At 49.9% G+C, this 25,876-nt stretch overlaps 1 protein-coding gene across 7 annotated transcripts; it reads right to left on the bottom strand.

Moving 5' to 3' along the window:
* Nucleotides 1-6,263: 6,263 nt before the first annotated feature.
* Nucleotides 6,264-25,459, bottom strand: PPCDC (phosphopantothenoylcysteine decarboxylase). 7 transcript variants are annotated; one of them, XM_054215038.1, is made up of 8 exons: nucleotides 25,145-25,312; nucleotides 23,338-23,504; nucleotides 18,089-18,184; nucleotides 15,582-15,710; nucleotides 13,349-13,517; nucleotides 10,737-10,826; nucleotides 9,104-9,201; nucleotides 6,281-8,481 (listed from the first exon to the last, which is right to left on the bottom strand). In XM_054215038.1, exons 2-7 carry the CDS (start codon nucleotides 23,488-23,490, stop codon nucleotides 9,134-9,136), a joined length of 705 nt encoding a protein of 234 aa, XP_054071013.1. In that variant the 5' UTR covers nucleotides 23,491-23,504; nucleotides 25,145-25,312; the 3' UTR covers nucleotides 6,281-8,481; nucleotides 9,104-9,133. The 7 variants fall into 7 exon arrangements, 6 of the variants coding, with proteins under 6 accessions (XP_054071015.1, XP_054071013.1, XP_054071016.1 ...); XM_054215036.1 differs by lacking the exon at nucleotides 9,104-9,201 and having other exon boundaries at nucleotides 6,282-8,481; nucleotides 25,145-25,311; XM_054215037.1 differs by lacking the exons at nucleotides 9,104-9,201; nucleotides 25,145-25,312 and adding an exon at nucleotides 25,326-25,459 and having other exon boundaries at nucleotides 6,284-8,481.
* Between the last annotated feature and the right edge of the window lie 417 nt (nucleotides 25,460-25,876).

The following is a 25,876-nucleotide window of genomic DNA, read 5'->3' as shown; positions in this document are numbered from 1 at the left end:
ATGCTCATTGGTACCCCCCAAACCCCATTGTGGCAGGGATCCTCAGCGGTACCCCCCAAACCCAACCATGGCAGGGATGCTCAGCGGTACCCCCCAAACCCCACCACTGCAAGGATGCTCAGTGGTATTTCCCAAATCCCACCACTACAGGGATGCTCAGCAGCCCCCAGCTTCGCTCCTCTCCAAGCCCCAACAGCAAATGGGATGCCCACCTCCAGTGACACCAACCCCACCCTCCCCAGGGAGGAATTTATGAGCAGAGACCAGGGGAGGGGGAAAAATAGACCAAAGCCAAGAAAACCTGCCCAGACAGGGAAGCGAAAGCCCCAAAGATAGCGCTCCCACTCTTTCACATCGGGCCTTTCAGTGATTGCAGCTGCTTTCACTTCTCCTTTGCCCCTCCGCCTGTTCCTCCACTGATGGGTTTTGGTTCCCCTCCGCTCCCCCACCACCTTCCCCCTTTGGAGGCTGAGCCTTCAAACCACTTCAGCTTTTATTTCCAGTTTCTAAACCGCAGGGGTGCTACTGGTTCCCATGTCCTGCACTGGTCTCTGCCCGGCTCCCGAGCTGTGGTCCCCTCGGAGAAGCTGGGAACAGGGTGGGGATGGGGGATGATGCTGCAGCCATGCCGGGATCTCCCCCCCTGCTCGGGTGGATGCTCTGGGGGAGGATGGATGCTCTGCAAGGGCATGAAGAGAGGGGGGAGAAATAAGAAGCAGAGCAGAAGGTAGAGCTCTGCTTCTCCATGGCTTTTCCCACACCATTGACTTCCAATATAGCCCTAATAAATGCAATTATTATTTTTTTAAAGAATTGGCGAACAAAGCGGGCGCTGCAGGGAAGCGCAGGGCTTTGTTCTGCTTTCGGTAATTTTAGTGCCGACGCTTGCAAACACAGGCGAAGGGTCAATATTGACTTTCTGCTGAAGCAACCTGCAGGGTTCGTCGACTGGGGACACACGGGCGCTCCAGCTGCCCCCACCTCGCTGCGGTCCACACCCTGCCCGCACCCTCAAAGCAATTTCATACCAATGCAAAAACGCTGCCATGAATAACGCGGCGTGTCTGTCCCGCCTCCCTGGGGCACCTGAAGGCCGAAGCTCCCCTGAGGATGCACAGGACGCAAGGATTCCCCCGGGGATGTGCTGGATGCAGTGATTCCCAGGGGCTGCTGCGAGGGCAGGCTGGAGGCAGGATAATCAAGAGGTTATCCCTGAGTGGAGCAAGGGGCAGGGGTCTGCCCGCACCTCGGCACCCCCATCCCGGAGCCAAAGGTCTCTCCAACATGCAAATCCCCGGCTTTATCAGCCGCGATCTCCCCTCGCAGCCAAATTTTGCTGCCTTTATAAAGGAGCCACGTTCGCCAGGAGGCAGAGGGTTCGACGTTCGCGAGGGCAGCAGGGACCCGCCACCGGGTCAGGGCTTTCCCCGTCACCACCACCGTGGGGGAAGAAAACCTCGTCACAGCGTCAGCTTCCCCGTCCACACACCCGGCAGGCACATGGCACCGCCCAGCAGAGCCAGGGGACAAAGGGATGACGCTCCCCTCGCTTCCCACTCATGCAAGCTTGCTCCCAGCCCTTCCTCATCCTTGAGGAAGCGGCACAGCAGTCTGGAGGGTCTGGAGTACAGTTGGCACTGGGCAAACACAACAGCAGCTCGGGTTGTAAATTATTTCCAGTTACGAAGCATCCCCCTGCTCGGCTGAGCTGTGCCCGTAGCTGTCGCACAGCCTCAGAGCGGCAGCAGATTTGGGGGACGAAAAGCCCAGGAAAAGCAAGCTGTGCTTTCCTGCAGCGGGAATGAGTAGTTTCCAGCTATTTTTTCGGGCACGTGTTACCGTTTTGCCCCGTTTTATGCCTGATCCCCCCCCGCCCCTCCTGGGGTTTCTGCCAGCCGCGGGCTGAGCTCTCTACCGGCCACATTCCTTCAAGCTGACGTGGCTTTTCTTTCTTCCCCCAGCCTTATCATGCTTGAGTTTGTGAATCATATTTCTCCAAAGCTATAAACCACCCAAGCAACCTGTGTAAATCAAGTGAGACGGAAAGCAGAGCCAGGCATGGGGGACTGGGCTGCTCCGGGGGCACAGCTCTCCTGGGGAAAGGCTCTTCCAGCCATGCAAGGAGCCCTGCAAAAAGAAATCCTTTTTATAAAGCTTTTCTCGCTGCACTCGGTCCCCGCCAAGGCCACAGATTTCCCTTGTTTCGGCAATGGGGCAGCACCGCTGCCTGTCCTGGCACGCTTGCCTGCTGTGCCGGCGGTGCCGGAGGGAGGATGCCGGGGAGGGGGTATTTTCTGGCTACCCCCGGCTGCCCCTGGCATCCACAGCCTGGAGCTGGCAGCAGCCGTCGGTGACTCGCTGGAGGCTGCGAGCCATGGGTGCCGGGGCTGGAAGCACGCCGGGCTGCAGGGTCTTTGCAATCACACGCGATGGAGACCCATTTTTTGAGTCTCCAGAGCAAAGCCCATCTCTCCGTACTGCCTCCAGAGAGCCCAGGAGCCCGTGGTTGGGAGCAGGTGGATTTTATCTTAACCGCGATGACTACGTGCCTAACAGTCACCTTTATTTGCCACCTCCCTGGCCAGCATGAAGGCTTTACCCTTGTTCTGCCCCCCTTTATCCTTGGAATTGGAAAAGCGAGGTCCAACACCACAGCTGGGATTCGCAGAGACAGACCCCCGTCTCCACCTGAAGGATGACAGGACATCCCGTGAAAAAAAAGCCAAGCAGGGTGAGACCTAGCAGGGAATGACCGCCCCGCTCAGGTTACTTCTCTCCCCCTTCTGTGCATCTCCGAGCATCCTCAGCCCCTGCACGACTCCCGACAAGCAGAGGAACCCTGAGCATCACAGCCCCGGGGAATCCAAGCTTCTAATTAAGTTCAATTACTCCCCCGAAACAATTTTTTAACCTGTCCACCAAAGCTGCTGGCCAGGGCAAGAACGCTGCACCTGCACGTTTTAATTGCAAGGTTGTCACCGCCGAAGCCACGCTATCGGCGGTGTTGGTGCCAAGGAGTCTGTGCCGGGTCCTTCGGCACTGTCCTTATCGCAGGCTAGGGCGGCTCAGCCGCTTTGTAACCTCTCCCGACTCGGGAGGGCTGGAGAGGCAGGAAAACTGATGTGAATGGAAAGGAAAACTGGGAGGGCAGAGGCTGGGACCGCCAGGATCCCTTCGGAACCCCTCCTCCGGCTCTGCTTGAAGCAGAAACAGCTGGCACCTGGGGGGAAGCGGAGCAAGAGCCTGGATGAGCCAGAAGAAAAAGAGACTGAACCCACAAACCTCAAAGCATCCCCCTGGCAGGGACAGCGCTGAGCCCTTGGAGAGCCCAGGAGGTCCTCGGGGCTGCCGACGGCACCCGCGGGGCTACGGGACCTGCTGAACCTCGCCAGAGGCTCACGGGGAGCAGGGTTTGCGGCTCCCCCAGGGTTTAGGCTGGGAAACGAGACGTTGGGGAGATGGGGGCATCGTCCCCTGTTCAATGCAAGCAGCCATCCATGCGACACCAACCCACATGCTGCTGCACGCCTGCGTCAAGGGAGGGGTGACGGGGAAGCAAGACAGTGGCTGATGCTGCGAAAGGCTCTCCAAAGGCCCCGATTTGCCCCTGGGCAGGTTAAAAATCAAATATATGTGACTTCAGAGTGATCTCTGCCCCACACCCGGTGCTCACCCTGCACCTTTCTCAGCCCCCCGGCCCTGTGGCTTTGAATGGGACACACTGCGAGCCCGGGGTGAACAGGATAAACCCCAAAGCCCGACTTTCTGTGACACAGCGGGTTACAAACAGGTGGCTCAGCAGTTCCTTTGCTAACGGCAGCAGTTTGGAGCCCGAGACCTAACAACCACCTCCCTTTTCCACTAAAAAAAGCACTTGCCCATCACTCAGAGGGGGGTCACGAGGGTGAGGATGGGGAGCAAGGCAGGGCTGGGGGCTGCAGGACCACACCAGGCTCCAGCCCTGCACGAGTATAACAGTAATCCCCCACTCTAATCTCTATATAACCTATAATCAGTTTTACAATCAACATGAAGATTTGCTTCTCAGGGCTTTCTTTGGGTATTTTTTAATTCTGCCAGGGCAGGGGAAGCCCACCTGCGTGAGCACCCCACGTTCTCACTTGCCAACGCCGATTCATCACCCTCCGGCGGCCACCGCCCTCACCCAGCAGCTGGCCCCGCTGCGGTCAGGGAAGAAAACAAACCCTCATCCTGCCGCCCTGCGCTTTCGAAGACAGGGAGCAGGCGGTGTCCCCGCTCCCCAGGCGGGCTGTGGAGGTGCGAACCCCACCACCCTGCTCGCTGCAGGCGGGTGTCAAATCCGGAGCCCCGGGGTGCGAAGCCGCCGCACACAGGCTCTCAAAACCAGGTGCGTCACAGAGACATGACTGCTTAAAGTCAAAAAGCGGGGAGGTTTTGTCACTTGGGTTTTGGTTTTGGGGTTTTTTTTGAGTTTTTCTGCAATCTGTTCATGTACAGCTCCCAGGACAAAGGCGTGGGATGGGATGGGGCTGGGGTAGGATGAGGTTGGGATGGGATGGGGCCAGGGTGGGATGGGACCTGCGTAAAATGAGGTTAGATTGGGATGGGGATGAGGAAGTATGAAGTTGGGATGGGATGGGGCTGTGGTAGGATGAGGTTGGGATGGGACAGGATGGGTCGGGATGGGATGGGATGATGCACCTCCCCTCCCAAGTGACAGAAGAGGGACTTGACATCTTGGGAGCCAGCTCCTGACCAAAGCATCGTGCTTGGAGCCAGACCATCTGGATGCAAAATGGCACCACGGCATCTCCCTCCTTCTCCTCCTCCCCCACGTCACGAAGCCAAGCAGCAAAGGGATCACACATCAAGTTTGGGATGCAGGGAGGAAGCAGCCAGAGAAATAGATGCTCAGGGCCACATCCGAGCCCAGGCGAGGCTCGGTCTCGGTGCAGAAAAGGAGGAGGGTGCTGCCTTAGCTGAGCTTTTGTCCCAGCTGTTTGTCCACTGAGAGAAACAGTTTTAAGCAGGATGAATGAAATTGCAACGCAGCAGGTTGCACGGGGGATGCTGCCTCGGTCATCAGAGAGTTTCACAGGAAAGCGAAACAAAAAAATCAGCAGGCGGCTTACAAAGAATCCGAGAATCATAGACTCATAAAATGGTTTGGGTGGGAAGGGACCTTTAAAGGTCACCTAGTCTGGCCCCCCTGCCATGAGCTGGAATATGTTCAACCAGACCAGGTTGCTCAGAGCCCCGTCCAACCTGGCCTGGGATGTGGCCAGGGATGGGGCATCTACCACCTCTCTGGGCAACCTGGGCTACTGTCTCACCACCCTCACACCAAAGAATTTCTTCCCAATATCTCATCTAAATCTCCCTTCTTTCAGTTTAAAACCGTTCCACCTCGTCCTATGGTTCCATTCCCTGATCCAGAGTCCTGGAGCCCCTTCAGGGACTGGAAGGTCCCCCTGGAGCCTTCCCTTCTCCAGGCTGAACCCCCCCAGCTCTCTCCTCGCAGCAGAGGGGCTCCAGCCCTCCCAACATCTCCGGGGCCTCCTCTGGCCCCACTCCAACAGCTCCGTGTCCTTCTGCTGTTGGTGCCCCAGGGCTGGAGGCAGCACTGCAGGGGGGTCTCACAGAGCAGAGCAGAGGGGCAGAATCCCCCCCTCGCCCTGCTGCCCACGCTGCTTTTGAGGTAGTGTCCCTGTACTCAGGAGAGCTGAAGGAAAAGGAAAAGCACGCAAGCAGCGCTTCAGGCCTCCTCCATGAATCTGAAACACACACGAAACCATGAGGGACGGTGATGTCAATCTGTCTACCTCAAGGAAGTCATCACTTGACACCTCTTTTGACCTCGGTGGCTTGCCGGAGCCCGGCCGTCCCGGTTTGGTGGCGGCGAGGCTGGCAGCGCCTATTTGCCAAGCCTGCACAAAGCCCTGGTTCTGAACACGAGGGCTCCTTCGCTCATCGCCCCACACCTCGTTCTCTTCTAAAGCCGAATGGTGCCATGAGGGCTTCTCCCGGCTTCTCTTTCTGCTACTTCTCCACACGGAGCAAGCATTCCTGCCCGCAGGCTGCCCGCAGCTCCCCGGCCGTGGGTGGGGACACGTGCCTGCACAGGGTTGGAAGCTACTCTTGCTTCAACCCTCTGCCTCCGAAAAGCAACTTAACTGTTTCTTCTTTTGCCCTGAAGGAAAGGTGGTTTGGGCGCAGGTTTATCCCAACCCGTAACGCTATCACGACCTGCCTCCAATTAGAAATCGCAGCAATTACGCAGAGGATCATTCAGTGGCACAATTAGTACCTGTTTCCGCAGCAGAGATGAGGCAGACCGGGAGCAGAGTCCTCTACGGAGGAGTTTTCTTTGTGGGTTTTTTGGCTGCTGGGAAGTGCTCCCCTCGTTCCCTGCTCAGCCGTATGTTTATACTGCTGTCCTATATATTTGGAGGACGAAGAATTAACTCCCTTTTTTCTGTAAATTCCTTGCAAGCTTTCGTCCACTCAACAAGACCGAGAGGCAAATCTGTCTTCTTTCTGCCTTTACAGATCAGCTCTCCAGTGCTACAATCACAAACACCAGATCCGTGTGCCATCAGGCGACCTGGCATAAATTCTGGGTCTAGAAAGGCCGCGTCACGCCCTTCTGCTGAATTATCTCTGCAGTGCACTCTGGACACTTTCTTTCCCTCCCCCCGCTGCCAGGAGAAGGCAGGCGATACCTGCCAACGTTTCTGGAGCAGCTTAAGCCAGCAAACCAGATTTATAACAGATGAACACTCATCAAGGACACAGTGTTTTGACCTGGTATTAGGAACCTTGTTGTCAGGTTTTCTGCACTGCCAAGTCACGGACAAGGAGGAAGGATAAGCAACGGTAACCGCACAAGATATCCACGGCAGAGCCAAGAGGAGAGCCCCAAGGTCAAGTTACAGCTGCAACTGCCAGGACACGCATTTCTCTGGAAGGAGGAGAGACAATGTTAACTACAAAACTCATGGAAACCAAGAGAAACTTCTACTGCCTTCAATTAGCGTAAAGGAAGATCCCATGATGCGGAGGCAGCAACACCAAAAAATGGTGCAGGTCACACCGCAAAGGCTCCATGGCGAAATGCAAAGTTCATGACCACAGTATCACCACAGTGCTTCATGTGAGCCACAAGTTCTGCTCACATGAGGCTCCTTCTGACTCAAGCCCCTGAAGCTCTGAATCTCCAGCTCTCCGTCAGTGGAAGGGCCAAAAATGAGAAAGTTCAGAGGTTTTTATTTGTGCGGAATAGATAAGGAAAGCAAACATACCCCGATAACCTCTTCCTTCATGCATAGCCGTCTGAAGGTTGCCCCCACAGGCAGGATGCACATTCTGTACCGAAAGCCTTAAATTTGGGTCTAGTCTGGGCCAGCAGTGCCCTGCTACAGCGATGTGTTCGACAGCCCCAGTTTGCTCCCATTCCCCTCAGGGGCGGGATCACGTTTCCAAGGCAAGGCTGGACTGGGGGAGCCCTTGCTCATCTGGCCCATGGGGTCACAGGATTTCCCAATTTTTTTTCATGCCAGTCAGTTAATTTTCAAGCTGAAAAGGACCGTCACAGGCAAAGTTTGACTTCACTCCCTCGGGAAACACCCACCCCGGCTTTCCACAAGGACCCAGCCTGTTCATTTCCTGACTGGAACACCCAGATGAGCAGGTGTCATTTTGGTTCACAGTTGACGTCTGCATCCCTATCCCGTCAACAGATACAAAAGGGCAAAGGCTAAGCCTCTTTCAGTCAATTTTTTCCCCATCTCTGATCAAACCAGCAGGCAGACACACCGATTTAGCAACGATGTTAGGCGCAAACCTCACCTCAGGGCGGCTACAAGGGGCAATTCTTCAGGGGCAGAATTAAAAGCACTTTTTTATTAAGATCCTGGAAGGGAAACGCTTTTTGGACAGTGACTCCTGATGGAAAGGTGAAGCCAGCACAGCCATAGACCGGGCTTTGGCGAGCAGGGATGTCCCCACATCACCAGGCTGGAAGGGACTGGCGTTGTCCCCATCACCAGGACTTGCGGAGCACTCTCCTTTCTAGCAGCCCTTGGGGGAACCGCTGGACCTGAACCCCAATGGCAATTCAGTCTCCTCGGAAAGGAGGGCATGTGAAATACTGTGGGCCAAGTGGCCTAGTGGAACGTTACCATCTCTCTGCAAGATACCACAGAGTTTTCCCACACTAAAGAAGCACGTTCTTGGCTTTGGTTTCTGAAAGTCTGCAGTGAAGTACCACATTTCAGTTTGGCACCAGCTGGAAGACAACCGTTTCACTCCTTCAGTTGAAGAGCATGCTGTAGGTATGCATGCCATCTCAACTCAGCTTCCTGTTGGTTTTATCTTCAGGGAGGCAAACAAATACAATTTACATGCCAAACCATCAGCTCTGCGTCGGCAAGTCCTGTTCTTCAAGCATCCTTTTCACGCTCTCCACAATGGTCCACACTTCTGCCATGGCACCTCGACCTGCAGGGCGAGAGCAAAACCACATGGTGAAATCCAGGTCCCAAAAGAGATGGCACAAGGCAGGTGCTTTCCCTCTCCCATGCTGCATCCCTGCAGAAAATTAGATGTACAATGGTGGCATGGCGCAGCCAAGCTCACCAAGTAACCCCAGGTGTTTCCTTACGACTTGCCCAACGGAAAGCAACTGTGGAGGCCAGAGGATCTGCTCCGTCCACCTGGTTCTGCAGGGGTTTTGTGGCACCGCTGAAGGCCATCAGGGGAGGAAAGTGAGAGGAGTATTCATGCTAACTTCGTTTGGCTAGTAACTCAGAAGTATAAGCAGGAGCACAAGCAGAGTCAATGGAGAGAGGCAGGAAACCTCAAAAGGCAACTCATATGACGTTAGTAAGTACCTCATGTTCTGAATCATCTCCAGAGGTGTCTGCACCTAACCCTTGACCACATAGGGAGTTACTATCTCACCTCACCCCACCCTGGGAGCAAGTGTGCAAAAGTGTCCCAAAAAAGTGTGTGGGTAGCAAAATACCCTATTTCACCTCCTTTCTCCAGTGTAAACATTGTGTGTGTTCAGTATCTTTGTGAAACGGTCTTGCTTATAAAAAAAGACTTGCCAAATTCATACCATTCCCATGACTCTGCAGTTAGACCCACATTAGAGAAAGCTGTCCTGGATTTGCACCAGCTTGAATCTTGGGAGTAATTCTTGGAGAAGGCTGCGTACTGGAGAGAACAAAATGTAAAAGCTTTTTCCTTTTGGACCGGTTAGATGAACATCTAATGAACATTGCCAGATGAGCATCTAATCTGCACTGTGCTGTTGCTTCCCTCTGAAACACTTTTTAAAACTTAGGTTCAGAATTTTAAAGCCAGAGATCATTAAATCATCTCATCTAACCTCACGCACTGAACTCAGCACTCAGAACTTAGTCCATTCACTCCTGTAATTTGCTTGAGGCTGAGGAAAGATACTTCTCCCACCAGCATTTGTCTCCACTGGAAGACTGAAAAAATGATCTATTGATCTTTTGTCCTGCTGGCTAATTGCTCAAATAATTTAAAATATGTGCCTTATTTGTCATCAGAAATTAGTTCTGAGGGCTCTGTTTTCCTCTTTTTTTTTGATCAACTTCCACAGCTGGGTTAGCGAGCCCACAGACGAACTAAACCAGCGGAGTCCAAAGGACAGTAACGACTTGAGGGCAGGCAAGAGATGGAGGCGAAGGGGACAGGCCACCCTGACCATCGGGGAGAGGTGCTCTCTGTGGGCAGAGGGCAGCCCTGAATCTGCCCAGACCCTCGTTTTTCCAAGACAGATAAGCCTTGTCTGGGACAGGTGGTGTAATTGGATATAACTGAGGATTTGCGATGAAGAATGATACTTTTGGAAGGTAAAGAAAATTGGGTTGCCCTGCAAAGTAAGACCCATTCTCCACTATGCCTTTTTCAGACCTGTAAATCCCGGGAGGTCTGAGGCCTCCTGTAGACAAGTCGCAGGCAGATTTGGGCCCTTCTGTTCTCCTAACCTCAAGAAGAGCTGCAGCTGACAGGTCCTGCTAAACAAGAGAAATTCCCCGACTGCCTCTTCACGGTTTTGCAGAGCTATATCCTTCAAGAACATTTCCAAGGCCTGCCTTTGCCCCCCACCACCCACTTCCTCAACATCTTTGGCAATTCACAGCTGTATTTTTAGGTTTAGCAGAGCAAAATCTTGCTAAAGAGCCTGTCTGACCGCACAGCTCATGCCTACAAGTAGAAATCTTCCAGTGTGCCAGGCTCGAGAAATCCAGCCAAGGATGGTGAAGATACTAGCAGTCTGGAAACATTTTTGCAAAAGCAAATTGCTGCAGGCCCGTGTGTGGTACAGCACCTCTCAAAGCTCTCTTTATATCATGGCACATGGGTATCATCAAGGCCAACAGCCAGCAGCTTAGCTTTAACTATCCAATCAAGGCAACATTTTAATTGTCTGCTCTACTTATTATTTTAACTCTCTTTTAGCTGGACTCTATGTCCAAAACCACCCACTTACTAAGGAAGAAAAATTAATCAAATTTGATTAAAATGGTAATGCAGAAACTCGGCGGCAGTCAGGATCTGGCCCGTTTCAGGTGAGACCAGCCACATGAGTGGAGGAAGATAAACCTCTTTTACAGCAAGGCAAACCACAATGTCAACAGACAAAACTGGCGCAAACTGAATCCCTTTTCTTCTGCAGATGTCTGCATCTCTTTTCACACATGTGTGAGCTTCGTTACCTGCTGCTTGGGTGGAAGCTGGGCAAACCCCTTTGTGGATGAAACCCACAAAACCAAAATTAGCGTGGAAGAGGCCTTGGGGTGAAAAGCCTGAAAAAAGAGGGGAAGAGAGGCAAAAGTCAGTGGTGGAGACGGCCTTGGGTCTTCAGAGACCTGGAGTCCATTACTGATGCGCTAATTTTCACTGGGATAGAGTTAATTTTCTTCATAGTAGATAGCATGGGGCTATGTTTTGTATTTGTGCTGGAAACAGCGTTGATAACACAGGGACGTTTCGGTTATTGCTGAGCAGCACTGACACAGAGTCAAGGCCTTTTCTGCTCCTCACAACGCCCACCAACGAGTGGGCTGGGGGTGCACAAGGAGTTGGGAGGGGACACAGCCGGGACAGCTGACCCCAACTGCCCAAAGGGACATTCCATGCCATATGGCATCGTGCTCAGCACTGAAACTAGGGGGAAGGTTGGCGGGGGGGCTGCTGCTCGGGGATGGCTGTGCATTGGTTGGTTCGTGGTGAGCTGTTGTTTTCATTTGCATCCCTTGCCTTTCTCGGGTTTTATTTCTCTCTCTCTCTGTTATTTTCCCTTTCATTACAATTTGTTATTAATTATTATAATTTATTTCAATTATTAAACTGTCTTTAACGAGTTTTCTCCCTTTTACGCTTCCGATACTCTCTCCCCATCCTGCAGAGGGGGAGCGAGCGAGTGGCTGCGTGGTGCTTACTTGCCGGCTGGGGTTAAACCACAACAACTACCTTTGCCATAATTTTCCTACATACTGCCAGGGAAATCCTGGCGTTTGCCAACAGGAAAATCTTGTTGTGAATTGACTCACAAACACAAGCAGAGTCGAGTCAGATGTGGCTACTGCTGCCCCAGCTGCCTGTACCATCCCTCTCTCCTACAAGCTCCTTCAGGAGTTTGCTCTTGCAGTAGAGGCAGCTGAACTGAATATGAGGCAGCTCCCAAATGACTGCCGGTGTAATGAGGTAACTCCCGATCGACACCGGTCTACTTGGCCATTCTGAGCTACAAACCACAGCAATCCACATGCCGCTTCTCACACGGCTCACACATCCCTGCCACAAGGGCGGCAACCCGCAGGAAGGGGGCAGGGCAGAGCAGCGGAAGGTGGAAATCATGTTCACCATCCAACTCCAAGCCATTTGTGCTAGCGAGTCAACTCATGTGGCCCTTTTGCATCTCAGATCTCCACCTGTGAAACAGGGATGACAACAACACAGCTCTGCCTCAGGTGCAGGAACCTGCAAGAATAAGCACATGACCCGTTAGGAGGCACTCGGTTCCTTACTACAGGGATAGAGATCCTATATAGGTATGAAAAAAGATGAAGGAAAAAAATAAAGACAGGACAAAGAAGCTATGCCAGATCGCCTTTCCACTTCTTCCAAAATGTCTGTGCCGAATGACCTCTTTTGGGCGTTTTCCCTTAACATTTTTACGAGTACGTAAGAAATTTGATGTAATCAGGTCTAAAATCCCAGCGGAAGCATAATTGTCCAGGATATTTCAACTGGTGCCTGAGTTACTTGACTACACTTACCTAACTGTAAATATTTCTTAGTCTTCAGCTCCAAAAAAACACTCTCTAGAAGCACTTCATCTACCTAAGGATTCAGAAATTAAGCCAGCCCTAGAATTTAACCATGAAGAACATTTTAACATTCCGTCTTTGCTACAGACTGTTTATTGAATTATCTGACAGAGCGGTTACAATCCTGCAAGAGTTGGCGTTGTTAAACAAAAGTATGAGTATACCACCGTGCTATGATGGCCAGAACTGGGTGACATTTTACAGACAATTCATCAGATAAAAAAGCGAATCCATTCATCCAAATTGCTTGCATAAAAACCCTTCTCAAAACCTCCTAAAAGGCAAAATACCTCCATTTAAAGCAGCTCCTAAAATACAAATTAGACCATTTAAGTAGCATTTCTTAGCACGGCAAGTTAAGTGTTTCGAAACTGAGTGTGACAACTTTCCCTAACCCCCTCCTTCACTTTGCAGACAAGTCTGATGTCAAAACCCCAAATCAAAACTCGATTGGGAAGCTGAAAAGTAACCCAGGCGACAAACAACAACAAATGGTAAATGTACATCCAGCTACACCCTGAGCCACGTCTGCGAAGCACTTATTCTCACTGTCTGCTCTCAGGGATAAGATATTATCCCTATGTAAGAGATGAGGAGCTGAGGCGTGATGAAAACAGCCCACAGTCACAGCAGAGGGCAAGGTCAGGACACCCGAATCCCAGGCTGATAGCACTCACCACAAAGCCCTCCTTCTCTTTGATCTACTTTCTTCTTGAATGAGTATTTCTTTTAAATATCAGGCCTATCTAACAGCGCATTTGAAAGCCTGACTTGGACAGCCTCATAAGGCTACTTAAAAATCTATGAACAAGAATAACAGATATCAGTCAGCACAGGGCAGAGCTTCAGTTTGTTTGTATAAACCCTGGCAGTGAGCACCTTCTCCCCTGCAGTTCAACATCTTGAAGGCCACATGGCAAAAGAATGCACATCCCTTCAGGATAAGAGCAGCAGTCGTGCAGGAAACCACTCAGAAGACATGCAAAGGGACTAACCTTCATCTCCGCACACTAGTTTCTTCACCACACAGGGGATCTCTGTGTAGCCAAAGCCTTTCAGCTGCTCCACCTGCCGAGCTGTGATGGGATGTTCCCACATGGCCGTGTTCATAGCTGGGCAGAAGAGCAGAGGTTTGCTCAGATCCCACGCCCGGATGACACAAGTCTGAAAGAGAAGCCAAGAGGTTCAGCTCTGAGATGGGCTGTCTTTCCTTATTCCTTCTTCTGCCTTTGCTGCACAGAAGCGCTTTCCCAACCTGGGTGTCATTAAGGGGCCCAAAGCCTCAATCTGTCTGTGCAGCTGGACCAACCCAGAGGCAGATCCACAGGGCTGCTACTAATTTGTATTACATCCCAGTGAAGCTCATCTCTGACAGGCAAGAAAGATGAGGGAGGCTACACAGAGGATAGATCCCATCCTACTCCGGCTTGGGGCCAAGAAAGCAGCCCAATCATTGGAGCAAACCAAGCTGGAATATCACGCGTGCTGACTGCCAATTCATGTGGGAGACCAAGATAAGCTGAGGGGTGGCCAGAGATCATATCAGCTAAAGAGAAATCCCCAGGCAACACTTCAGATAAGCCAGCTGTAGAACTAAAAACACCAAAAGCTGGCAAGTGAGGCTTTTTTAAACGATATACCAACTGGATCCATAACTCCTCACAAGGGAAGCGCTGCTGCTTCCAGGATACAAACAGAGGATAACGCAAACACATCTGGGCTGTTGCAGAAGATGCTGGCAGATTACAAACCATCTAGCAGCCCCTGCGTGCTACAGGGAATCGTATCTGACTCCTCAGTAACACGGAGCTTCCAGATAACCCAGTATCACCTCATCTCCTTAAAAAGATAAATGCTGGTTGCTCTTAATGCAATGTCTGCCACTTACTGCTCTTAAGGCGATGCCCATCCCTAGGCCTAGCAGCATTTAAATCATGCAAAGGGAGCTTCCCAGGTAGCAACAGTCCCTGGTGCAGGGTCTCTGCTCAGATCACAGCGTGCTTATGAGAACCCTGCCCATCCTTTTTTATGCCCTGTGATTTGAACCCTTCCCAGCACAGGAAAGTCTGCTAGAATCTGTTGTAACTTGCCAACCAGCACCTCCAGCACTTCCTTTCCTTTGCTGGAGCTACCTCTTCCTCTCCAAAAAGACTGGCAGGACTTTGTGAAGTCATGCATCCCTAACACCCTTCCTGAGCTCTTCCCTCTGCCACCACCATCACACCTAGAGTACCAAGGGGACCCAGAAGGACAAGACATCGCTTGTCCCTCCCACAGCTCCTTCTGGCTTCTCTCCAACCTCCAGTGATCTGCTCATACAAATGAGGGCTGTTTCTCTGGGCGTATTTTGTTCATTTCTATGCAGTCCCTCTTAGCTGAACAGCTAAGGTGGTCATGCAGGGGTCCCCAGCCAGAGGCAATGTGCTGCCCTCCATTTCTAGTTCTAGCTTCATTGCATTACTGCAGGGTGATGCACCACAGCAACATTTGCAGTTCTGCAGCTTCCTGGCAGGTCTTTTGGGTGGTTAATGCTTATGACTTCTCCTAATGCCTGGACACAAAGCATTCAGCCGTGCTGCAAGTTCCCCTGCACCCAACAGAAAAGCACACTCTCTTTTAATACGCTTTCTGCTCAGCCTCCAAGCCAGAGCACCTTTAATACCAGAAAAACAAGCCTGAACAAGCAAAATCCCCTATAGCTGAAACTGGAAGGTAAGAAAGTGTGAACATGTTTGAATTTCTGTGCTATGCAGTTAGGTGAGGGAGGAGGTGAGGTAGCAGGAAGTAAACAATTTTATCTGATCTCACAGGTGTCTTTCCAGATTGCATCTGAAAAATGCAGAGAGGAACTCAAAAGCGAGTGCAAGTGTGTATGCGCACGCGCACGTGTGTGTACATGCATGACAGAGGGAGGGTGGAGGCAGAAAGAGAGAAATACACAGAAAAAGCAGGAAAGGCACAAAGCAAGGACTGGGACATAATGGAAGAGACTGACAGAGCCGAGGAGCAGAAAGGGCTGTAGGTCAGGGAAGGAAAGAACGACTACTTGAGAAGGAACAGGGGAACCATACTGAAGGAAGAGAGAGACAAGCATACGAAGTGCGAGCAGAACATGCAAATCTCACTGTTCTTGATGCTGCAGAAGCACAAGAGTTCCCATGAAAGAAAGGTCAGACAGTCTAACACTGGGAGGTGAGAGAACTCTCATGCAGAGCTCCGGTTACTCACCAGCAGGTTGTCACAGATGCCGTTTGCGAGCTTTGCCAGTGTGTTTGCATCAAGAGGTGCCACCAACATAAGATCAGCCCACCGTCTGAGTTCGATGTGCAGGACTGGGTCTGAACGACCTTTCCAGAGCTGTGGATGAGACAAGATGCGGATTACCGAACCCTTACAACGAATGCTGTAAATAATTGGCACTTTATCTTATCGATCCCACATTAGTAACCACCGCACAAACTTAAGGGGAAAGAATTACTCTCACACGGAGCAAGATCTGACTGTGTGGGGAATGCTGACTGCAGCCAGCGCTCGCTTTTCTGACTTCCTCCTTCCTCCAGTGAAGGCCGTGTTGCAGCTCCCTTTAGGAAGCACAGCTAATGGACAGCACCAACGTGCTCGGTGCTCTACAAATGGGTGTCCTTTCCCCACACCCAGCAACAACAGACTTCAACTCACAGGGAAGAGCCTTCCCCATCCACATCATCCCTCAGCTTCAGAATTGTTCACAGGAGCTCCCTCAAGACGCAGCATATCTTAGCAGAGAAGAGAGCTCCATCCTTTCAGCCAACTGAAGCCAGACAGGACCAAACCAGGGGTCTCATTTCCTAAGGAGCCCATGTCATTTATAAGCTTCACATTTCTCTGAAGTGAAGCTGTCCACTGGCTTTTAACGAGGTACAGACCCCTAACTGCACAAGTCACTTTTCAATTACGATGCGCGTCCCTAAGCACACCCACAGCAGCAAAGTAAACCCCCTAACTACAGTAGGGAACAGTCCTGTTGGCTTTCTCTAGGATGGACGCGGTTTAGACAACTGGGCACTTCCCTCCTCTCTTGGCTCTAAATGAACGTTTCTATCTTCAGTAAAGCTCTGAGTTGCTCAAGAGAGTCCTAGTCTTTTCTTCAGAGTGTGGTTAACTGGGAAAGTTAACAGCAAACAGCATCAGGTGCTTAATCCCCAGAGGACACACACCACCACAGGCCGGCAAGAGGTTATCAGGGCCACAAACTGTTCCTTCTCTGAGTCACTGGAAACCACAACAAAAAGGCAGCATCCGGAAAGCTGGCACTTCCTGACACCTTTTCCAGCTCCTCCACTCACTTCTACTTTTCCTAGAAGCACTGAAAATTGTAGGTTTATTTTCAGAGTAAAATATCCCACAAACAGATGCTGAGCAGGCTTATTTCTCACCCTTCTGTCAAAACAGCATGTTATAAGGCCTTCATGCCCGCTTTCCAGTGTGCCAGCAGACCTCAAAGCCCGACCCGTTCCTCTTCTCTCACCTCACCGAGGGCTCCTCAGAAATAACTGCCTGGAGGTGTAAGCACCCTGGGACCCAGCGGATCTCCACCAGTCTCCCAGACCAGCCAGAAAGCTGGCTGGTCTAATGGCTAATTGCCCTTAGCATGCCGCTCTCCACAGAAAAGCAATGCCCACATCTGAGTGCACCGGCAGGAGTACTGGTTAAAGAGTAGATCACCTTGTACTCAGATCGCTACTGCGAAGCAGACAGAAAATGTATAGAAAAACAAATGTTCATGTTTATATAATGATCCTCTTCATACTCAGGGACCCCCAAAACATGTCAGCAAAACCGTAGTCAAGAGAAAAAAACATTTTACAAGGTCTAGAGATGGTCACAACCCTGACAACTGAGTTATCCCTTACTGGAATGGTTCTTCTATGTATGCACACGAGCACAGGTGTGGACGCCTCTGAGATAAACACTGATTCCACCAGGAGAACCTCTCTAAGTTCCAGCCACCTATCACACCGGTGCACGACAGCTCCAGATACTGGCCTTCCCCTGCACCGCTACACCAGGGTGGCCCTACCAGCACAGGGTTACCCAGTCAGACACCAGACCAAGTTTTCAGGCAGCGTGGGTAGTTTTGTGAATGTCAGCGATGTCTGTAGATTCAGAATACATATTGTTGAGGAGAATTAAGCTGTTGCCTTCGTGACAAGTATGACTCATGACAAGCACCAAACACCCTCACCGCGATTCTGCAGTGGCTTTCTTGACATTTCCTGATACTCCTCTCAGAGCTGCAGATAGCGGCTGAGCCCGGGGTGGTGAGAGACCACTTCTACCCTCACTGCCTGCTGCAAGTCTGCTAGAGAGGTACAAAATCCTCCGGCACAGTCAGGACAGCCTTTCTTTCCATCCTCCTTTACAGCACAGTTGGAACCACATTCTTTGAAAGCCATGTTCCAAAGCGTACATTACTAGAACAAAGAAGGGAGCCGTGGCCCAGGATTTAAAAAAAAAAATAAAAAAATAATGTGGTCTCTTGCAAAGAAACTTAGAAGAACACTTTTATTTGCTGTTCAGCACTTGAACAACTAAGCAAATCTCCCAGGGAGCCTGCTTTTTTTCTGAAGCATATCCCACTGGCATTCTGGAAGTAGAAGGCATAAGTGCGTGACAGAACGACTTGAATTACAAAACGTGTGGTGAGTGGGGACAGGACAGAAGCCCTTGCCGTCTCCAAAGGCAGAACATCTCACCTGCCATTCATCTTCATCGCTGTAGAGGGTGACGGGAATCTCCTGGGCATTGTAGAAATGCTTTGCTCTCTCAGTAGTGACCACCTTCACTTCGAGCTAATTGGAAAAGAAAGACGGACCAGTGGTTAGACTTGAGGACAATCCTGTAAAGCTGGGTAGAGGAGGAGGGCTCAAGCAACAAAGATTTTGAAAGCTATGTGGATTCTCAGAGGACCTTCCCCTGTTCACGGCTGAAAGGCCAGGCCACTGCAGGTGTTCACAGGAGCCAAAGACTCATTTCATGGCATCCTAAAACGGGCAGGTGATTAGTCACCGCCTGCCAAACGCGTTCACATGGCCAGTTCACAGCGGGGACAGCAGAAAAGACCGAGCAGGTCAGAATGAGATGCAGTTCTCCACAGAACTTCAAAGAGACTGTAAGAAGCAGCAAACCAAAGCTCTGTGAAAGACGCCTTTTAATCTCAAAATACGCCTGCCAAAGGAAGTCGTGCCTTAGTAGATTCCCTTAACCACAGCACAGAGGACTGCTGAGGGTGGCATGCCTACACGGCACATGCAGGATCACTCTTCCCACACTCGGAGCCAAGAGTAAGCTCTCTGCCAAGAGGAAGCACAGTGCTTGAGTGATCAAAAGTCCCGCTGAGGGACAAGCTGGCTAGCTGGGGCTCAGCACCACCAGCGCAAAGCAAGGCCACCTCTCCCGCACAAGGCTTCACAAGAAAGAGTGGCTGTGGAAGACAGAGTACGATTTCTTGATCGAATGAACCACGTGGCACACCTCACTGTCTCCTTCTGCCCCTGCCTCTCTCTCTCGATGATCTCCTGGTGCCAAAGTTGGGGACATAGCTGCAGACTACTGGATACTACTTTTTAAACCCACGTTAATCAGAATTACTCCAGCCAGGGGTAAAAACACCAGAAGCAAGACTGGGTTGTGTCTTCCAGATGTCCTTCCTATCCAGGTAAGATGTTGGACAAAGGAAAACCTCTGTATAGGTATGTTCATAGCACAGGGTTTCTGTGCAGCCAAAAGAGTAAACCGGTGACCTCCACAAAGGAAAGAGAGACGGGGTGAAAATATACAAAGGTTCTCTCCAAAATCTTAGGTAAACCTGACTGCCTTGTTGAAAAGTACTGGAATCTTCAGTTATATGGCAATACTAGGGAAACCCTACCGTGTCCCTTGGACATTTGACACGCACAGTTATGAGGTGCTAAGATGCTCTACGACACAAGATCCTTTAATTTCCTCCTGCAGAAACCTTAACAAGTGGAAAAGAGGTTTTTTGCCTGGTTTCTACATGTCGCATGACCTGCTCAAAGCTGTAGCTCTTAGAAATGTCGCCAACAGCTGCCTGCCACATGCAGTGAAGCAGGGCTGCCCTGCACACACCAGGATCGGCCACAAAGCACCCACGCGGCATGTGCAACCATATTCCCACCTACAATTCCTCCCAATGATGTACCTTAAAACCAGCCAACAGACAGGCCAACACATGGAGGGAGTGCCCCGGTTACAGTGAAAAACAACACTCTTCCTTGTTATTGGCCATTTTCAATCCCAGTCTGCTCCTTCAGGCAATTCACAGTGCAACTCACTGCCTGGTTCTGTAAACCCAACAGCGAGATGGGGAGAAACCAGCTTCACCAACAACTCCTTCTCGCTAGAAAACCATGGCCTGAGGTACAAAACTGATGAAGCCCTCGGTCTGCGCACTCTTGCTAAAACAGACTGCTGAAAACCTCCAAGAAGATTTCTTCAGCAGCAGCAGCTGAAGTGACAAAACATGTTAAGCTATCTCCCCAACACTAACCAGTCAACTGGGAACAGAGCAGTCTGGATTATCTGCATCCTACATGACCAGCATAACAGCTGGGAGCAGTGGAAAATCCTAGCCTTAGCATATGATTGTCTTTGGTAATTTTTCCCATTTCCTGAAGAAAAAGCCATGGAAAATAAAGCTGCACATAACACCAGTGTTCAGTACTACACATTTGGTTTTTTGCCTCTTCTAAACATCTGCTCTTTTTCAAGCGACCTTAGCTTGGAATCACAGCTGTGTTTCTAGTGCTTTCAAGTGTGAAGATCATACTCACAGCAATCAACCATATTGCTTCCAGATTAACCTCACCCCACAGGAAGCTTTTTGGAGCCAAGCAGCAACACCTGCAAAGGTGCTAATGCTGCTCTCTGCTATGCCACGGCCTTCAGTGAGGTGTTAACCTCGCCGTCTGCAAGATACTATTTATTTGGTGATTTTAAAGAGCAACGTGCAGTTTAAAGGGGCACATCAGCTATCTCAAATGGCAGCAGTAGGCCAGGTCTGCACTAAAAGTAATGTTTGTTAGTGATATTCTTATTTTAGAGTTAGCCATAGAAGTATAAAGATTTTTAGGTGACACAACTCGATCTGCCACATGGCATATTTTGTCACTTGCTACTTCATTTGTGCCGTTATTCAAAATTTTCTAATCTAGACCAGAAATGCCCCTCTCAGGCTAAAGGATACAGAAAAATCCCCGAAAGACATTCTGCTTTTTTTTTTGTATTTTTTTTAGGATAGTTTCATAACCATCTCTGGTCTTAAAAAACATACTTATTTCTTCAAAGCACAAGCCCATAGCTGGCTATTGAGTACTACCTCCAACGCACTACAAGCTAAAGCATACCAGAGGGATATGTTCAACATGGTGGCTGGTGACTCCACCACTCCCCCAAGAAACTCTATTAATTAGAACTCTCTTAGTTAAATATTCTCCATAATTAAGATTTTCTGCTGGGGTGGGCTCCTGGATCCCTTGTTCTGAGCAAGTCCTTCATGTCCTTCCAGCTACATTAGAAAGAGATCAGTTCTCAAGATCACTTTAGCCTACATAGTGTTTTTTTTCTTTCTATTTACCTGGCACACCCCTTGTTTGCCTGTGGTTATATCTCTGCTTAAACAGCAAAGTCAGTCTAGCCACACTCAAACTCCTTTACTGGAGACAGTTTAGACTAGTTCTAGCTCTTTCATTTGGACCATTTCAGCCAATTCTCCAAAATAAACTTCACTGCAAAACTGCTCTCCTATGTTCACGCAATATCATTGGTCTCTGTTAGAGGATTCTCCTGTCACAGCCGTTTCTGCTTGGGGTAAGGGGGTGTGATTTTTTTTTTCATACTTTCCCAGTTTTGACAGCAAAATCTTTACACACAGACTGTGTTGCTTCGATAGCAACTGCTGCAGAAAAGAACGAGTAGCTCATTTGTTAAATGGCACCTACAAGCTGACATAGAGACTACCTGGCTGGAGCGCAACAAAATGACATGACATGGTTTAAACCCAGGCATCCTGTAGCTTCAAGAGCAATACATTTCTCCGACAGAAAAGTTTGTCGTTTCCTATCTTTATGACTAACCAATATTCTGCCAACGTGATTCTTGTCATCGTATTCCTGCCAGGCCATTCAAACAATACCAGGAATTGGACCAAGACAACGCGTGTGAATGTAGCACAAGCACGAGAGTTACCCACAGTGTCCTGATGAGACACTATGCGCTGTCTCCCCACAACACCAGGTGCAAGGGTAATAACCTGAAAGGCGTACGTTGATACGATATAAATTTCCTAGATCTTCAAAGAGGTTAAACAAAAGGCAGTAAGACTTAGTCACATCCATTATCACCCCCAAGGAGACGTTTAATGAATGCAAAATCACACTGCCAAGTTGTTCACCAAGCATCACTCTAGCCAAAACATCAATTTAAACTAACCGCTCCAGTTTCAATCCTCTGACCACATCTCCCTTTGTACAAAAGACTTCCTCTGCTTCTGCCCTGCTTCCACCAATGGCTTTTTAAAGTTCTGTTCCATCAGTAACGAAACTGATGCAACAGGCTTGTGCAGGACTCAACAAACTCAATGGAAAAGTTACACTGACTCAGCAGGCTTCAGATCAGGTCTTGAAATCCCATCAGACATGAGCAAATAAATAATATTAATTAACAAATTAAGTGCCAGAAGCTCCTGGACCGGATACTTCACTTCCACTTTTTGTGTAACAAAAGCCTAAAACCAGTGGGCGCAAAGCCCACAACGGATGTCACAAAACCTATGGGCCTCCACGGAGAATTCAGGTCCAGCCATCTGCAGGTTTTAATTATGAATCAAATGCTCAGAGAGAAGGAATGCATTCGACCTAGATTCCTACAGTGGGTCATTTGCATTCTCCCTCTCACCTGCAAAGAAGGATGTTCCAAGCACCAAGAGCAAAGGAAAAGAGACAACAGCAAAGCCAATCTGAGAGACAGAGGATTAGAAGATGCCCTGTTACTCATTCCAGCTTGGATAGCAACATCAACCAGGTACTTCAGAGTTACTCAGAGACTGCACTTCTTCCGACTCTGTGTGAATGTATCTACAGGTAAAGCCTCATAAACCTTCTAAAAGGATATTCGTTAAGCAATCTGGCAAATATATCTGGATATGTTGATACACCCTCTTCCTCCTGCCACTCTTTCATTTCCCTGCTCCAAAACATTTGCTAAAGGTTTTCTCTGTTTTCCTCTAACTTTATTCCACAGCAAAAATCAGCACATTTTCCTCCCTGACACTAGTCACTAGTGGCCTCTGCTGGACACCTCTGTTACTCCAGACAATAAATTGTAAAAAAACCCAAACGTACAGATACGTATGGCGGCTTGTATTTTCTGTTTCTGTTTTTACAAGACTTGTTTTCCCTTTGCTGGTCAGACAGCAGTGTCCATCTTTGCAAACTCCACATCACACGGAGGGAAAACTGCAAGGTTGTCATTAGAGGTTTCAAGTTCCACAAAGCATCCACCTGTGTCTGTAGCCAGATCTGGTAATCTGACTAACAAGGACATATTCCACAAAAAAAAAAAACCACCAAAAACCAAGACAAGGACCTATTCAATCATTTTTCAGAGAATGAAGCAAGCTGAGATGAACAATGCTGCTTTCATATACCAGAACCTAAATGTCTGCCTATGGAAATACCCAGGAACAGTTACTGCCCTTAAAACCTGATTTAAATTTAACTCTTAGGTATAAAGGAGGAGGAAATGATAGGAAAAAATATTCATTGATTTTTAAAAACAGGAGGACCACTCCCCCAACAGTTTTTAAACTAAAGGGCTCAAAGCCACAAGGAACTTTTCATCCCAATAGAAGCCATCAAATCTCCCCTCGGAATGAAAAACAGGGTAACACCAACTTTATGAGACTTCTACCAATAGATTTACTCACCCCTGGGATTTTCAGCAATTCGGCGATGAGGAGAGGCAGCTTCAGGGCAGCCACGCTCCCAGTCACACCCACCAGGACACAGAATTTTTTCTGCGGCACCGATGAGCTCTTTTCTGCAGGAAACCCTGGTTCTGGCTCTGAGAAGGGCTCCATGCTCCGATCAAACTCTACAAGCACAGAAAAACAAAAGACACTTGACTAACGGTGCCGCTGAGCGAGGCTATCAAAGCAGGGCTCCAATGCCAACGTATTCCCGAGGGCACGGATTTAAGCCTGGACTGCAGGACCTGGAGTAATTCAGTCTGAGGATGAACACTCAGACCCCAATCCACAAAGCTTTTGGGCATCAGCGTACCTTTAAGTGCAGCAGTAGTCTACTGCTGTTTAATTACAATTTGCTCTCGGACACCGGTGAACAGAACAGAACACTAAAACCCAGGCAGGCGGCCCACAAAAGTGTCCTGCTAAAGCCCACAGCCCCCAAAAGAAAGATTCACTCTCACACGTTGAACAAGGTCCAGAGTTTACAATAAATCTACCTTCCACACTAACTGCTGGGAAGACATGAAACCCCGAGGTGGGTCAGTCTCCCTTCGCACTGTCTGGTAATAAATGCAGGGAGTAATAAATTTTAATAATTAAAAAATTTGAGGCCCTGACGCATGCTTTATCATCTTACTTCCTATTGTATCATCATGTATTTACCACTGCGTTAGAAATCACGCCCTAGCATAGGGGGGGAAAAACCCACCAATGAATAAGAGGTAGAAGACAACAGCCACTGAGTGAAAACAGGGACATCAAAGCCAGAACTGCTCGCTCCTCCACCAGCGCGGAGCGAAGGGATCCGCAGCCGCTTTGGAAGGCTGAGCTGGCAGCTGTATCTCAGGTCTCTGGCCTCCTCACAGCTTCCCTGTGCTGCTGCCACACTGGTAAATCCCAAATGGCTCTTCTGGTGAGGAAAAGTGCTCCTCCGCAGAATCGACGCGAATCTCTCTGCTTAATGAGTGATTAGCAAAGAGTAAATTCACTTTTTAAAAAAATCTGAAAAATGTGTTTCTAGAGAAGACATTACCCTGTGACTCAATAAGGTTTGTTCAATGTCACCGACATCTTTGTTATTCGGAGGAAGTTACTTGGAAGTGTTTTGGGGAGAACAAAAAGGAAGAAAAAGGTGTTTACGCTCCCCTTATTTTTGGTACCAACTCAGCTGCTGGAGTGAGAGGGCTGGATTCCCAAGAGAGGGGAATTTATCCCTTCGGTCCTTCCCTGAAATCATTCAGCAGTGGGTTTACAGATCCTTCATGGGGCGATTCAGTTACGCATCAGCCCGACCTCTGCGTCCAGCCACACGAGCACCCACCAGCTGTGGCACAACACCAATAACACGTCCTTTTCCATGCTCTGCTTGGAATTAATACATTTAACTCAGGCCCCTGAGATTTCTCAGTGTGTGTATAAAAAATTGCTAGGATAAGAGCACATTATCAGCTTCCCAGAGCTTCTCAGCACTGATTAGCACGAGTAATTAGAAGCAAGGAAATCCAGCACGTATACTGGCTGCGCAATTTCAACATTATAGCAACACTTCGCATGTTTATCCATACCTAATTAAAATTAAGTTTATGGCTTCACAGCAAGGAAAACACCCACTTCCCTTATGATTACTAAATGACAATTAATTCACTGAAACATCCAGATCTTAAAGCCTGGGGAATAAGGCATAATTTTTTAATGGTCAGTTTTCAAAAATGGCTATTAGGGATAAAACAAGAGCATAACGTTCCGGGCCACGCATTCCTCTTACCCAAACACAGCTCTGGGGAGCCAGCTAAGAAGCCGTTAGAAGGCAAGCAGCTTATGGGGCTATTTAGTTATTTTGTTAGCATTTTAACAGCTGAAAACAGCTTCAAAAGGCCCCTGAGGCGGAGAACCGAACCGAGACACCCCGGGCACTTCTGAAACGTAAAGAAGCAACGTTTGTATACCGGTAACGGCAGGGGGCCCGGTGAGGAAAGCGACAACGCCCCGAGGTCCAGCCCCGCGGCCTGCTCCCAGCGGAGGCCCCGGCCCGCCTGCGCCGTCGCCCGGCAATGGGTGCGCGACCCCTCCGCGCCCCAGAAGCCGAAGGGCAGGCTGGGAAGCGCTGATTGGCTCTGCTAGCGCACGCGCGGGCGGCGGGAGCCTGAGGCGGCGACGGCTCTTGAACGTTTTAAGCCCGGGGCCCTGCGCGCCGCCCCGCCGTATCCCTCAGGCTCTGGCGGTTTCCGGAGCGCTGGGTCGGGCCGGTTCCGGCTGCGCTGCCGGCGCCTTAAGCTCTCCCGGGCAGCCCGAGAGGGGCTGGCGGGCCTCGTGGCCCTCGGCACCCCGGGAACAGCAGCTCCACAGCGCCGGGGAGCAAACAGCTACGCGCGGGATCGCTGCTACGGGGGCAGGCAGGCAGTCTAAAGCTCCTCGGAATCACAGAGTGGTTAGAGTTGGAAGGGACCTTAAAGTCCATCCAGTGCCACCCCCCTGACATGGGCAGGGACACCTCCCA

This window comes from Rissa tridactyla, chromosome 9 (genome assembly GCF_028500815.1).
Source record: "Rissa tridactyla isolate bRisTri1 chromosome 9, bRisTri1.patW.cur.20221130, whole genome shotgun sequence".
Classification (NCBI taxonomy): Eukaryota; Metazoa; Chordata; class Aves; order Charadriiformes; family Laridae; genus Rissa; species Rissa tridactyla.
Note: the sequence above shows the minus strand (reverse complement) of the source record. Positions and strands in the feature narration are given on the sequence as shown.